The sequence below is a fragment of the Cyprinodon variegatus genome, unplaced genomic scaffold (genome assembly GCF_000732505.1).
Source record: "Cyprinodon variegatus isolate N-32 unplaced genomic scaffold, C_variegatus-1.0 Scaffold183, whole genome shotgun sequence".
NCBI classification, from domain to species: domain Eukaryota; kingdom Metazoa; phylum Chordata; class Actinopteri; order Cyprinodontiformes; family Cyprinodontidae; genus Cyprinodon; species Cyprinodon variegatus.
In genome coordinates, this window is record NW_015150636.1 from 329,606 (window position 1) to 344,297 (window position 14,692).

At 38.4% G+C, this 14,692-nt stretch overlaps 1 protein-coding gene across 1 annotated transcript in view; it reads right to left on the minus strand.

Moving 5' to 3' along the window:
* The window catches only part of otud4 (OTU deubiquitinase 4), a 30,659-nt gene extending 24,565 nt beyond the window's left edge, over window positions 1–6,094 (minus strand). The window contains exons 1-2 of the mRNA XM_015378973.1: window positions 5,677–6,094; window positions 5,322–5,405 (exon numbers count right to left, since the gene is read on the minus strand). Coding sequence (XP_015234459.1) covers window positions 5,322–5,405; window positions 5,677–5,817 — 225 coding nt within the window. The 5' untranslated portion in view covers window positions 5,818–6,094. The remainder of the gene's footprint in view (window positions 1–5,321; window positions 5,406–5,676) is intronic.
* Between the last annotated feature and the right edge of the window lie 8,598 nt (window positions 6,095–14,692).

Consider the following 14,692-nt stretch of genomic DNA (forward strand, 5'->3'; position numbering starts at 1 on the left):
ATTCTGAGAAAAAAGTCAGAATTCTGAGAAAAAAGTCAGAATTCTGAGAAAAAAGTCAGAATTCTGAGAAAAAAGTCAGAATTCTGATACTACACTGACATAAAATAAAAAAATCAGTTAACTTTTTTTTTTCCACTGGCCCTAATCCTCTTCCATACATAATAATAAGCACATCTTTCTGCTTTGATTGCATCATTATAATAAAATGTCAAGCTTTGGTGCTTTAGACCATCAGATTTATTGACTAAAACTGTTTCTTAAAACAATAAAGAAAATATAAAAAGTTTAAGCTAAAAAGAAAAATTATGTTATATTTCTCTTTAGGAGATCTGTGGCGGCGCTCACTGAAGAACTCAAACTCCCAGCATTCAGTGTGGATAACTCCCAGGAAACTAAGCTCAGGTGATTAACAGAGCGAAGGCAGCCGAGCCCTGAACGCTGCAGCTCAGTCCTTCTCTGAGAGAAACCGAGCAGCATTCCTGCAGAAGCGGTTCTCCAGGACAATGATCAGATTACGGTCATAAAAACAAACATTTCATTTTCAGTCCTGATTTCCATCATGGTGACAGATTCTGATCTGTCTCCACAGAAAGGTGGAGTCTTTTAGGAACCCTTCTTGTCCAAAAATGTGTTTTAAATCTGATCAAACTAAGAGACATTAAGATGCTCTAAGGGACTCTCTGACCTCTTTATAGTTAAATCCTAAAATATTCCACCAATAATCGGTGCAGCTGCTGTTAAAGCCCTCCAAAAGTGGAAAACAGGCGGTTTTTAGAAACTGAAACTCGATAAAACGTTTAACTTGACTTCTGGGAACACAATTAAAGTCGTAAAAAGTATCGATGCGTTTCAACCTTTGGCCTCTCTGCCCCATTCGTGTTGTGATCAAATCCTGATGACACGAGTTACGCCTCACAGCTTGGAAAGAAGAGCCGACATTAAACCTGAGCTGCAGCCAGACTCAGAGAGGAAGAAAGAAAACTAGAGAAACTGTCAGCATATAAAAACCTCTGCAGTTCATAAAGCAGTTAGAACAACAAGGGAACGATTCATAACGGATGTATCTGTTTTATGCAAACTAACATCTTAACTTCTAATGGGACATTTCTCCTGCTGGAAAGACTCTAAAAGCAGCAGATGCTCAAAAAACAGGCCCCAAAAACAGGCATATGCTAGAACTAACATCTTCACTTCATCAACTAACAGAATTATCTCCACAACAAGATTTACTAAAATCATTCCTGAACATATTTGCTTCAAAAAACAGACTCTAAACAGCTTAATTCTGTCTTATTCCGTAATGGATCTGGTGTTAATCCATTAAAAACATTTTCTATGGACAAAAATGAAGAGTTTAGTCAATGAAAGTTACAGTTTTTATGCAAAATGTAGGGTTTGTTCATGAGATGTTTTGCATTTCTTTTGGAAAAAAGGTGATCTGTAAAACTTAAACTGCCAAACCTTTAATAAACAGACTTTTCTTTCTGTTCATACATAAACTAAAGCATCATTTCTGTAAAAACAAGAACTACTGAGCAGAAGGGAAATTAAAGCAGCGCCCTCTGTCAGCAAGGCTGATCTTTAAAAAACACAGCTACTGTCTAATGATGCCCGCTGATCATTTTTATGACATATTGACCGTGGAAATAAGTGCATTACTGATAAATCAATCAACTATTGATAGAAATGAATGAATATATGACTTAGTATCAGTCAATATGATTAAACGTCGCTGACGGTGCGACTGGAGGGATTTTCGGTTGTAGCTTTTCCACCTGCTTCCTGTGTTTGATGTGCGAAGGTCGTACAAACACAGATCAGCGTGACATCTATCTGGACGCTCTGCTTTGATGCTGAATCGAGTCATTTAATAAAGTAAATCAAACGGCTGAGATGCAGCCTTGAAACGCTGATTTGTGGAGCGCAGCAGCTCTGGCAACATTCAGCCAACCTGCTGGACTAAACCGTCATCCTGAAATCCTGCAAGAGGAGAAACTCAGAAATATTTCACCAAAAAATGAAAGATTTATCTTAATTTATTTGTTTGTTTAGGTAACTTGAACACACACAACTAAATAAACCTTACATCATCCATTTTATTTCAAATACCTTTATGTTTATTATTGGAAACGTAAAAAGGTAGCCTGATTATTACGCAATTCAAACTATTTTTTAACGAATACGCTAAACTAAATTAATGGATATGCAAAATGTAAGGTTATTTTATAGGTTTGTGTTTCAACTATTGAAATATAATACAAATTACATAAATCTTTTAGTGAAATATTTTTGGAAAATAAAAATGGCTTCTTTTATCCTTAAGGTCCTATCAGATTCACCATTTAAGCCGTTTATAGAAAATACTGACTTTAAGGTTAATTCATGTAAACTGATTATTCAAACCTCAATGACAATAGAATTTATTTTATGATTTTTTTCTAATTACAGGAAATAGTTAGAATCACTACACAGAGAATAGAATACATCCAACTAAACTTACAGCTGTAATTATCAAGAGAAACGATTATTAGACTTAGACGACATTTATTCTCACTTTGTTTACACAGAGTGTATATAAAATGAAATTTCGTTCAGTACAGCTCTCAAAAAATTTAAACATTGTAACCTCTGCATGTAACCCATCCCCCTTAGGGAGCAGTGGGCTGCCATTGTGCGGCACCCAGGGAGCAGTGTGAGGTTAAGGGTCTTGCTCAGGGAAGTGGGGCTCAAACTCAGAACCGCTCTATGCCCTAACCACTAGGCCTCCACTCCCCAATAAAAATGTTTAATATTAAACCATTTGACATAATGTGGAAGATCTGGCAGAAGGTTAAGGTAACTACTAAAGACGTAGCTTATTAGAGACAGTGTGGAAGGAGAAACTTCTGCACAAGTCCAAACATCTCTTTCTAAATCTGGATATACTGTATAAATATTGCTTATTCTTAATGCACCTTTTTCCTCCTTCTTTGCACCTTCTGTAACTTCAATGCCAATATGTGACGAGTGAATTTCTCAAGCTGTGAGATCAATAAAGCTCATCTAATCTAATCTAATCTAATCTAAACAAACCAGTCTTTTTCTTCATGTTAGCCAGAAATCAGGAACCCAGAGGCTCTCGGGTCCAAAGTCGGTTCATTGTGCATCCTCCTGCTGGTTTCATTTTCCTGCAGGATTTGGACCCAGACAGCACGTCAGAAAAGTACCCGCTTTAAATCCCCTGTCACACCTTGACGATTTAGACCAGCGCATCCCTGACGTAGGAAAAATCAGGCAAAAACACTGGCTTACGTTTGATAGCTTATGACTACGTTTTATTTAGGTTATGAGCATGCTGGCACACATCGACATACAGTGAGTACATCCCGACTTTATGACAGCGAATGCCATACGTGGGCCATAAGTTACAGGCAAGTTATCCTATCATTAACATACTGTGAGTGTTAAGTTCCTCATAAGTCGTGGTGTCTAGCTTGTTCAAAACCTATGAGTAACTTGTGCATAACTTATGTGTAACTTATCTCTATCTTATCTTATTTGACGCGTTCCAGATGACAGCTGAAGGTGTTTCTAACTAACAGCCACTGTATAATGGCAGCGTTTTGGTATAAAAGTGGGTTCACAGGAGGAAACTGTCAGTTCTCCTCCAGACTTCATCCCCATCATAAGGTGAGCGTGAAGCTGAGTGTGATGGATCCTCCCCACGACCAAGACCAACAAACTTCTTAGCAGACATGACGCTGAATCTGCTGCGGCTGCAAACCTTCTTTCTTTTATTTTTTATTATTTATTCTTTTTTTCTGGTGGGTGGTAAACAGCAGCTAGGTCAGGGGTCTGCAACCTTTCATATCCAAAGAGCCATTTTTCCCCGAGTTCAGACCAAGTAAAAGTTGTTTGGAGACACAAAGTCTTTTTAAAAAAAAAAAAACCTATTTGTTTTTTTGTTATTATCTGGTATAGAAAATTATTTGTCATCTTAGACAACTAACAGAGTTTGATTTTTTTTTTTGTTTTTAAAATAGTTTTAACACACATAAATTCCAAGCTAATTAAAAGAAAAAATGGCTCTAAAACATATTTCCGGTTCTTTTAATTTCATCCTTATCCATCGTATAAAAACCATTAAAGCTTTTAAGACTGGTATTTATCTCCTAGTGCATTATTTAGCTCTTTATATACATTTTAGCCTTTATTAAGAGCCGCTACAGAGGGTCCAAAGAGCCAAATGTGGCTCCGGAGCCGTAGGTTGCATACCCCTGAACTAGTTTAATACCGCAATCAACTCAATCTTTTTATGCAGGCCGGGCGTATCGTTGCCTCCCTCAGGAGGACACTGGTTTGTTACATTTCATGGCCATTACGGTGCCGTGCCTTATGCATAAGTTAGGCCGTCTTTGGTCATAGGTTCTGGACTCATAAATATGCTATGCATATGCCCAAAATTGGAAAAAATACATAGAAAGTTCCGCGTATGCCAGCATTTTAGCAGATTCTGGGACATCAGGCATATGCTGTCTAAATCGGAGATCTTCAACAGGGGGTACGTGACCCCTAAGGGGTCAACGGAGGTACAAAAGTTTTGGTTCGTAACCTTTTTTTTTCATTCCACCCTGCAATGTTTTCCAATAACTGAAATGTCTTTAAATCCACATTAACATGAATTCAACAGACCGTAGTAAACAGATAAATGGAGGCAGAAGATGTCTTTCAGTCATCAATGCTCACATTCAGCGACACACAGGAGCTCTTTCAAGCTGGGCACCGTTTCATTCACAACACCTGTCCCATAAACCAGGAATCAGAAATACTTTAATAATCCCAGGGAGAAATAACGGTCATTACATGACTCCATATGTAATAGAGTGACTATAGGACCAGTTTGATATAACACAATTTTATACTATAGATATATATATATATAATTAGGGGGATCCCTGCTCCATCTTGCCATCAGATTGGGGGTCCTTGGCCTGGAAAACGATGAAGATCCCTGGTCTAAATCATCAAGCTGTGACAGGAGCTTAACCTCCATGTTTCTTTATTCTGATCCCTTCAATGAACCCCATTCTGCTATTTGATAATATGCTTTTAAATACGTCTAAACATATCAGGGAGCATTTCTGCATTTAAAATGTTTAGTTTTTACAATATTTATATATAATTTGTAGAAAAACTGGATATTTTTTGGGTGTAAAGAAATTAAATGTATAAAGTCGCCTAGTTTATTTAGATGCAGCTTCATGCTTCAGTGCCAGGGTGATAAATGGTTTGATAGTGAAAGTGTCCTGATGTTGTGGATTCTTGTGAAAGGTGATCCTTACTGCTTCATAGCTGTCCCGGTTCTTCTTCAGAAACTCCACACATTTGGCTCTTACTTCAGTATGCAGGCTCTGGCAGTGCAGCACCTGAAGGCAGGGGTCAAAGTTCAACACTTAGAAACAGACAGGCTGCAGCTCATATGAGTCCCAACTAAAACACACACAAAGTGTTTATTAAATATTAAATATAAGTTAGGTTTTAGTGTGTATGAAGCCAGGCAGAGGTTTGCTACATTGTTCCCGGTTGAAGAGAGTAGAATTTAAAGTTGTTATCCAACAACAAACACAGCTCACCTGAGCTCACTAAGCTAACTGAGCAACTTGACATGAAACGTTTTGACAGATTTCCTCCTCTTACCTGCTCGGCTACGGCTCGGAACAAACAGGAACCATCTTTGGCGATCTTCTTCCGATGGAACCCCTGAGATTTCAAATAGTTGTCCATCAGTTTCTCCGCGTTTCTTTCCTCATTACTCTGCATGTTTCCGCCGCTGTCCATGCTAGCGGTGGCTAGCCGCTAAAGCTAGCTGAGAAAAGCGACGGTTTTAGGAGGCGGTCAGCGGAGGGGAGGGGGGGAAACTTTAACACTAACTGTTAATATCAGCCTTGAAAGTGACCGCGGAGGTACATCGGTGACCTTGCGTCGCTCCGAAAAATCTGGATCTAGTTCTTGTTTCGTTTCCCCCGAAGTGCCAATTCTTCAAGCTAGAGGATACTCATCAGCTACAGAAAGTGAAACTTTAGCCTGCAGTTAGCGGCAGGCGAGCTAAGAACTGACAACACGCCCCCTTCTGGCCAACGAGTGAAGTCACACTTAATGTTTCATTTCTTCTTCCGGTTTGATTTCAGAGTAAAAGCATGGAAAGGAAATTATTTTATTATGAAATATGTTACCGTATCATCTTAGAGGTAAATTACCGAAGTAAAAACACACGTTTTACACCATAGACATTATATACGTGTATAATGTATGTGTTTACACAGAGAAAGTAAAAAAAAAAAAATCAACGTATCCTTTTCCGTTTTGTTAATTACTATAAAACTTCAACAATGCGGGATTTTCAAAATAAAAGTTTATTGTAACATCCGCCTAGTTTGAGGCGACCTTTATAAAAATAGAAGCTTGATTACTGTCAAGGGTCAAAGTGCCACCATTCAATGCCCAGGAGTATTTTGATGGAAAAACATACATTTTAAATACATTTAAATACATAAATACATTTAAATTCAAAATAACATTCAAAAAGGTATGCATGTATATATATTTTTTTACTTGTCAGGTTGGGGTCTGAACTGCTCCCTCTCCCAAGAACATCTAAAGTCTCCGCTAAGCGTGGAGCCCATTCTCCCTGTCCTGCCCCCCCCTGCTGGAGGGCCCTTTGGCCTGCCGCTGCATTTGTGGTGCTTGGCGTGGTTGCTGGCTTATTCCTGGCAGCTGCTTTCAGGGGGCCTGGCCTGAGGTGCCACTGGGTTCTTGGGTCACCGGGGTCCATGGGATGCTGGCTGCCGGCGGAGCCCGCGGCTCCTGGGGCCTCTGGCATTGAGGCGGCTGGGGAGGTTTCCTCGGGGCCATCTCTCTTCTTCCCTTAGTGGGAGGTCGGATTTCCTGGGTTTGCCCCTCATGGGAACCTTTGCTCTGAGAATCCTTTTGGGCATCTAGGGTTTTGGGTCCCCCAGCACTTGCCTCGGTGCTCTGGAGGGGCGGGTCTTTGGCTCCTCACAACCACTATTGAGCATTTTTCCTTTGGATAAACTTTACAAGCAGCAAGTGCACTCTCACAAACAACTACAGATGCTTGGCTCCAGGTACTCAGAGTTTCACTTCCAAACAGAAAGCCCACATTCTTATCTTCAGCTACCACAGTATACCTGTCAGATTAAATAATACTACTTATACTTTAGCAATAGTACCAAGGTGCTACTTTACTGTATTTCTTATACTATATCAGTTGGTTGTGCTGTTCTTTTTACATCTCTTTGCAGGTGATTAAGCAGAATGAAGATGTTTTATCATTTTCTCCCTTTTATCTCCTCTTTCTTTCATCTTTACTCCTTTTTTTCTGTTTTTTCTTTCCTGTTCTATATTGCATTGTCCATATAATCTGTAATACTCCCTGCATGCATTATAATAAAACTATTTATATAAATCAAGCAGAACACTATGGCGATGGCCATATTGCTCCACTTGTGATAGCAAAACCTGTTGGGCTCTTTTTGGCATCAAGACAATTATTCTTATTGCCACATTGCCAGACAAAACACTGTAAAAAAAAAATAATAATAAAATAAAGAATATGCATCATCTCTTTGAATCATTGATGAAATAGGCATATATTTATTTTTGTGTTTATTGTTGTTTCAAGAGCAAAAGGTGTCACAAATCCTTAAAAAAATAACATGATAAATGGAATATTTGTTTTTGTTGTGACATGAATAATACTGTTAAATTTAATAAATTCATAAATTAATTGATGCAATAAACTAAACATGATTTTGATGATTATGAAGATATTTCATATTGTACTATTTAAGGTCTGTAGTAGATGTTTTTTCACTATAACAGCAAATTGGTCTTTTTAAACAATCACAAATTAGTTTCTATTTTTTTAGCCTGCATTGATGGCTAAATTATTTAATATAAGCTCATATGGCACAGATGATGGAAAATGATGAATACCGATATGTTATATTAAGTGACAAATACATGATTTTATTAAATAAACATTTGCATTTGTACTTCAAGTGTCAAAAATACACTTAAGGGTTAGTCGTATTAATACCTTAGTGTACAAAATAATTTTAATAATTTTTTCATTAACTTAAGGTTTTTATTACAGTTTTTACTTCACTTTAATCCATTTTTAATTTATTGATTGCATTTTGAAGAAAACAAAACTTTGGTCAGAGTCAAAACATTTGGCTTCAACTATGCTGCGTTTAAGTGCACTAAAATTGTGGGGAAATACCAAGTCAAGAGTAGGAAGCCACCTGTCTATAAACAGAGAAGGTTTGCTGTGGGTTCAATAAAAGCTCCATAAAGTAAAAACGGCAGAGAAATCGTCTGTTATACAATAAAACTCTAAACTTACAACATCTCAGTGGTTAGACAGTCTTTACATAAGAGAATTATTACCCCCCAAAAAGTGAATCCTTAAACCTAACATTCTTCTTTAGAAACAGAATACTCTGGAGATGTTTTTACTTTACATCTTTGCAATTTCCTGTTTCCTGAAACAGGCCATCCTTTCTCAACATCTATTGTTCCTCCTTCTTGAAGCAGCAGCAGCAGCAGCAGCATTGATTTTCAGCCTTTAGTGGCCAGGGTGCTGAAGGGACGGTGAGGCTGAGTGCTGCTGCTGTTGCAGTGCGATTTCTGATCAACTAGAACATATTGTTCTTTTCAGGATTTCATCATTTGGTTTTATTTTATTTTTGAAGCATCCATTGGTCTGCCAACCATTTAAATAGTTGTATATTGAGATTCTGTTGATGAGCACCACAGACATGATGAGTGATGAATGGATCCTGGAGGAGTCCTTCCTGACATGAACTTAGACATTATGCTTAGATTGGAGATATATTTCTTCCTTTAGATTATACGAGCCTGGAAAAAGCCCCAATGCATCACCTACACCCCATTTTCTGAAAAAAAAAAAAAAAAAAAAAAAAAAAAAACTCATTAAAAATGCCTCATAGGACTAAATCATCTAGATCCATGTAACTCATTTGGACTCACTGCACAACCAAACTCCCACAATGCCCCCAGCAACTGTAGAAGGGTCCGGCTTCATACACTGTAACTGAATCAGTCAGAGGTTCACTCTTAGCTTTATTCTTTCATAGCTGGAATGCATTCTCCATTCCTGCTTCCATAGAAGACCATCCTGGTCTGCAGCTACAGCAATGTCTGGATAAAAACGTCATCTTTTATCTTTCAATCATTTACATGTCTAAAGTTTAAAATAATATAATCTAAATGCTTCACATCTCAATTGCATTAAATAGTCTATTTAGAATATTGATGTATGACAGAAATATATAACATTAAGGCACTCAGGCACCAGTCTGGAAGCAAAAGTTAGTTAGATTCCATATGAAGTATTAGCTGGAGTGACACCTACTGTCCAAAGCTGCACATTACAATGAAACTAAACAATAGAATAGAATTCAACTTTATTTTCATACACTGCCACAAGTAAAAGGCAACAAACTTAGACAACTTTTATTGTCATCTTGTATACTCAGAGTGTGTACAGAACAAAATTTTGTTTTGTAACGCTTTCAGATTATTTCCAAGCACTGATGAAATGTAAATGAAAGGTAGTTTGCATCTATCCAGATGTGCTACACAGGATATACATATTTATATACATGTGCACAGAATACATGTATATGGTAAATATATAATGGAGTAATTGTAAAAGGCTATTAAAGAAATAAATATGGAAGCTATATACAGATTAAACAGGAAAGTTAGGATATGGATTATATATATATTTGTGGGGTTATAATACAAGGTAAACAATGACAAATGGTCGCAGATAAATGATTTACAGATTAAATACAGCTATAGTTGAGAAGTATGTGTTAACTAGTGTTGGAAAGCGACTCCATCCTTCAAACAAAACCCTTTTATTGTTAAACCAGTTCTTAAAATGGCATCACTAGAGGGATAATATAATATAAATGAGTGGACTGTTCAGAGTTTTCTCAAAATTAATGCAGATAAGCTTGAAAAAAATAGATTTTTGTGGGATAAAAAGTTGAATTTGATAGTATTTTTGGACTTGGATCTAAATTATGTCAATCACGTAAAGTCTGTTACTTTGCTGCTACTCAGATTAACAACATCACAAAAAATTATCCATCCATCCATCTGCTATCACACTTATCCCAAGTGATGCTTGTATTGTATCTTATATGTTTTTTCTTATGTATTTGCCTGCCTAGGGACTACGGATGGAAACTAGCTTTGTAGCTATAATCCGGCATATTTACATTTGTTTTTATACTGATGTACATTCATGTGCATTGTCCCTATTCAAATAAATAAATAAAGTGGGGTCACGAGGGGTACTGGTATCTATTTCCAGCTGTCTATGGGCGAGAGGCAGGGTACACCCTGGACAGGGCAACACAGAGAAAAACAACCATTCGCAAACACACACCTAAGGAGAATTTAGAGAAGCCAATTAAGCTAACAGTCATGTTTTTGGACTGGGAGAGGAAGCCGGTGTTAGGAATCCAGTTTGTGTGGGTTGTTTTTGTGTTTTTCTCTCTCCACCACCAGGTGGTACCCTGCTCCTCGTTGGGCCTCCCTGCACACCTGCAACTCGTTGGATCATTACCGGAGGAGTATTTGAGCAGCGGGCTGTCACTACCTCGACGCCAGAGTGTTTGCCAGTTTTGGGTACTCTAGCGAAGCTGAGATTAGCAGAGTCTAACCGAAACTTTGTTTTTCTGAGTCTAATCTTGTTTTTGCTCTTCAGCAGGAAGCCTTTCCTGTGTAACTGGATATCCTGGACCTTCTCCCCCTGGAAGCATTACTGAGCACACACTGAGCAGGGGTAAACCTCCACATGATCCGTTCAAGTCCTCGTCGGAAAACCAAGTGACAGCCCGCTCCTTTACTCCTCTGGGTCCAATGTATGTCTACCTGTCCGATTAACAAGAGCCCCCTCAAACGTGAGTTTCTCTCCAGCTATATTCAAGCCTCCGTCAATTTTCCTACGGTCCCAGAACTGATCACTGTGATCTTTCCCTCAGACTTTCTGGTTCCGGTTCACCAGTCCACTGAGTTCCAGCTCCTACTTCTGTGTTTCATCAACATTTAATAAACCTGTTAAACATTTTTTTCCCTTGGTCTCTGAGTGGTTCTCTGCATGTGGGTCAGATCGCTTAAACCAAATATGACAGCCGGAGTACCCAGAGAGAACCCATGCATGCTCAGGGAGAACATACAAACCCCATGCAGAAAGACTCCAGGCCGGGAATCGATGGAAAACGATCTTCTTGCTGCAAGGCACTACTGCTACCCATCACCTCACTGAAAAAAAATCATGAAAATTCAAATAACAAAATCTTTCCCGGTTCCTGTAGAAACGTCCTAATCATTATCAGAAAAATGATCCCAATATAAAACTGAGATGGATCCCTGTTCCTCAAAAAAATAGAATCTGCGGTTGCTCTATAAAGCACTAAAAAAAGAAAAAGCTGCCTTAGGAACCTACACAAACACATGCATCTCCCTGTCCCATAAATGGACTACTGAACTATTAGCATTAATATGAACACAGCTTGCATATTGAACATTATATTAAACTGATAAGATTCTGCTAAAACAGATGCGTTCAGGTGTCATACTGAATCACCCTGTAGAATGACAACACAGATCTTCTCCTATAAAGTTTTGGGTTGAAACACATTTCTAAGTTACTCCTAATGATGCGGATCCATCAGATCTCCAGAGACCTATTTAGTAGGAAATGGTTCCACAATTTCACAGTTTTTATTTGTTTCTTCTATAACTTTAATATCTATAATTAAACATCCTTATGCTTTTTATTCAATTTTGTTCCTTTGTTGTCATGTAGTGCTTTGGAGCTCCCTGTGTATAAGTGGTACTTCATAAATAAACGTGGCTTTAAGAGCATTTAAACTGTTCAAGGCGAGAAAGAGATTTTTACAACATTAAACAGTTTCTAGAGTATCTATTTCATACACCTTCTAATTAAAAAATGCCCATGGATTCATTTACGAATTGTTAATATCTTATGCTTGGTTGAGATAATGAGATTGGATGATAATCTCAGACCACTTAGCTGTGCAGCAGGAGCCAATTCCAATACATTTTTATACCGCTGGGTTATTTAATCTATAATTTATAGGGTCGGCAGGGGGACGGTAATGAGGATATGCAGCAGGCTGTACGTATGGAAACACAGTGTCTGAGAACTGTTTTCTAAAACAGTTAGATAGATGGCACTGAGAGGGGACACAAGGGTCTCCCTGGGAGACTGATCAGTATTTAGCGTTTCCATCATGTCGAAGGAGCAAAGGTGATTGGATCTGTCACATGATACCAGTGGATGCTGTTTTATTATATACAAAAATAAGGCTTGGACCAAACCTTGTAATTGTGAAATACAACACAGTGAATGAAGTACAATTTGATCCATTAAGAAGAAAATAAGGAACAAAATCAGCAAAGATATTCAGCCCAGAAATGTTTAAAAAAGCCTTTGGCTTTGACAGGGACAGCTGTGGCAGATGTGGTCAAATAAATGTTGATGGTTTCTAAAACTTTTGAGAAAAAAAATGTTGACTGATACAAAAACACACAAAAGTGAAGCTTTTTCGAAGGTTTTAGTCCCTTTACACATCTACTACAGCTAAAACAATAAGGTCAGTGATAATACCAAAGCAAAATACTGCATATTTGCACCATATATATATTTGCCTTTAAATGCTCTGAACTTCCATATCAATGTGTTTTTGCAGCATGTTTTTTTTTATCACTGCTGCACTTAATGAAATGAAAATGTTTATTTTGCTGCTAAGCTGCTGCTCATTCATTGTCTGAAAGCTGTACAAAATGTTGCATACACTCTGTGTATACAAAATGACAATAGAAGTTGTCTAAGTCTTAGTCAAACTGACCTGACCGAGGTAGTGTGATAGTGTGCTTTGCTGCTTCTGAACATGAATCTTTTCATTGATCCAAAGTTCTTTAGAAGGTCCACCTCAGAATGACCCAAATGAAAAAAATGAATATCTTGAATTTGCCTGTTCAAAGTCCTGATGTAATGCTGCAGGATCCTTAAAACCCCCCGTCCAGTGTGGGTCTTTAGGAAGTGATATAGAGGGAATTGGGAAAATTCTCCAAAGAAGATTGGATCAATATGGGACATGATCCTTGGTTGTTGTTGTAAGTCAATGTCTCCTTGATGTGGTCTTGCCGTATTCTGTTAATGTCTGTTTTATTGTCTCTAGGGTGTTGCAATAGTTCGATCCTTTGCGTTTTTCCTTAGTTGGTCCTTAATGGTTAGTCGTTCACTTATTCCTTATGTCTTTATTAGCTCCTCTGTGTTAATTGGCCCCTTCCCCTCAGCTACCCTGCTTACCTTCTGCCTCAGCTGCTTTCCATCGTCCTCTGATGATGACACCAGCCTCCAGCATTATTCTCCTCTCCCACTAGATCCATCCATCCATCCATCCATCCATCCATCCATCCATCCATCCATCCATCCATCCATCCATCCATCCATCCATCCATCCATCCAGGAGCAAATCTAAACTGTTATGTCCTTAAAATACCTGTAATTACTAGTTGTAATTACTAGTTGCCTTCAAATTAATAATTTGGAAATGACCTTCACTCAGCCATGGTTTGATTGATCTAACTTTCTTTGCCACAGTAATAGATCTAGATCTTTTTGTAAGACATATTGTGGCATTAAGCTCTTCCGAAAGTACCGTAATTTTCGGACTATAAGCCGCGACTTTTTCCCCATTTTTCGACCTTGCGGCTTATATAACAATGCGACTTATCTATGGACTTTTACAGCTAACGGTCACTAGGGTAATATCTAAATCTATGGGTTTACCATCCACCATGTTGACGTCACATTTGCTTCAAAACACAAGAATGGTATCCGTGCGCGCGGGAATGCGGAGGTCCTCCGGAAGCAGACTTCTACCGCGAGTGGTACGAGACAGAACGGCAGCGAGAAAGACGGACATTGCGAGCGCAAGACAGTTTGTGTTAACCATAAAAAACCTGCGGCTTATAGTCCGGTGCGGCTTGTATATGTACAAATCATGCAATTTAGCTTCTGCGGCTTATATTCAGGTGCGGCTAATAGTCCGAAAATTACGGTAATTGCTGAAATCATCCCCAAATTGTAATTAGTTTTTTTTTTTATTTGCCTTCTGTATTTATTTTTCAAACTTCAAACTTAACAGTGGCTTTCGATGAAAGAGTTTGCCCTGCAACCACAGGGTTGTTGGTTCAAGCCCCAGCTCTGGCTTTCAGTGTCATTGTGTCCTTGGGCAAGACATTTCACCCACATTGTCTACTGATGGTGGCCAGAGGACCTGCTGCCCCAGGGCAGCTGTGGCTACAGTGTAGCTTGCCATCATCAGTGTGTGAGTGAACAGGTGAACCACTGAATGTAGTGTAAAGTGCTTTGGTCAAGTCTCCTGACTTAAAAAAGCGCTATATGTGCTGCTTTTTTATTTACTAACTATATTTATGTTTGTAAGTTACTTATGTTTAACCATGTGACCTACTCTACTCGTAAGCTTAAAGGAATAGTACACCCAAAACATGATTAGCCTTCATTTTCTACTCACCCCCATGCTGAACAACACTC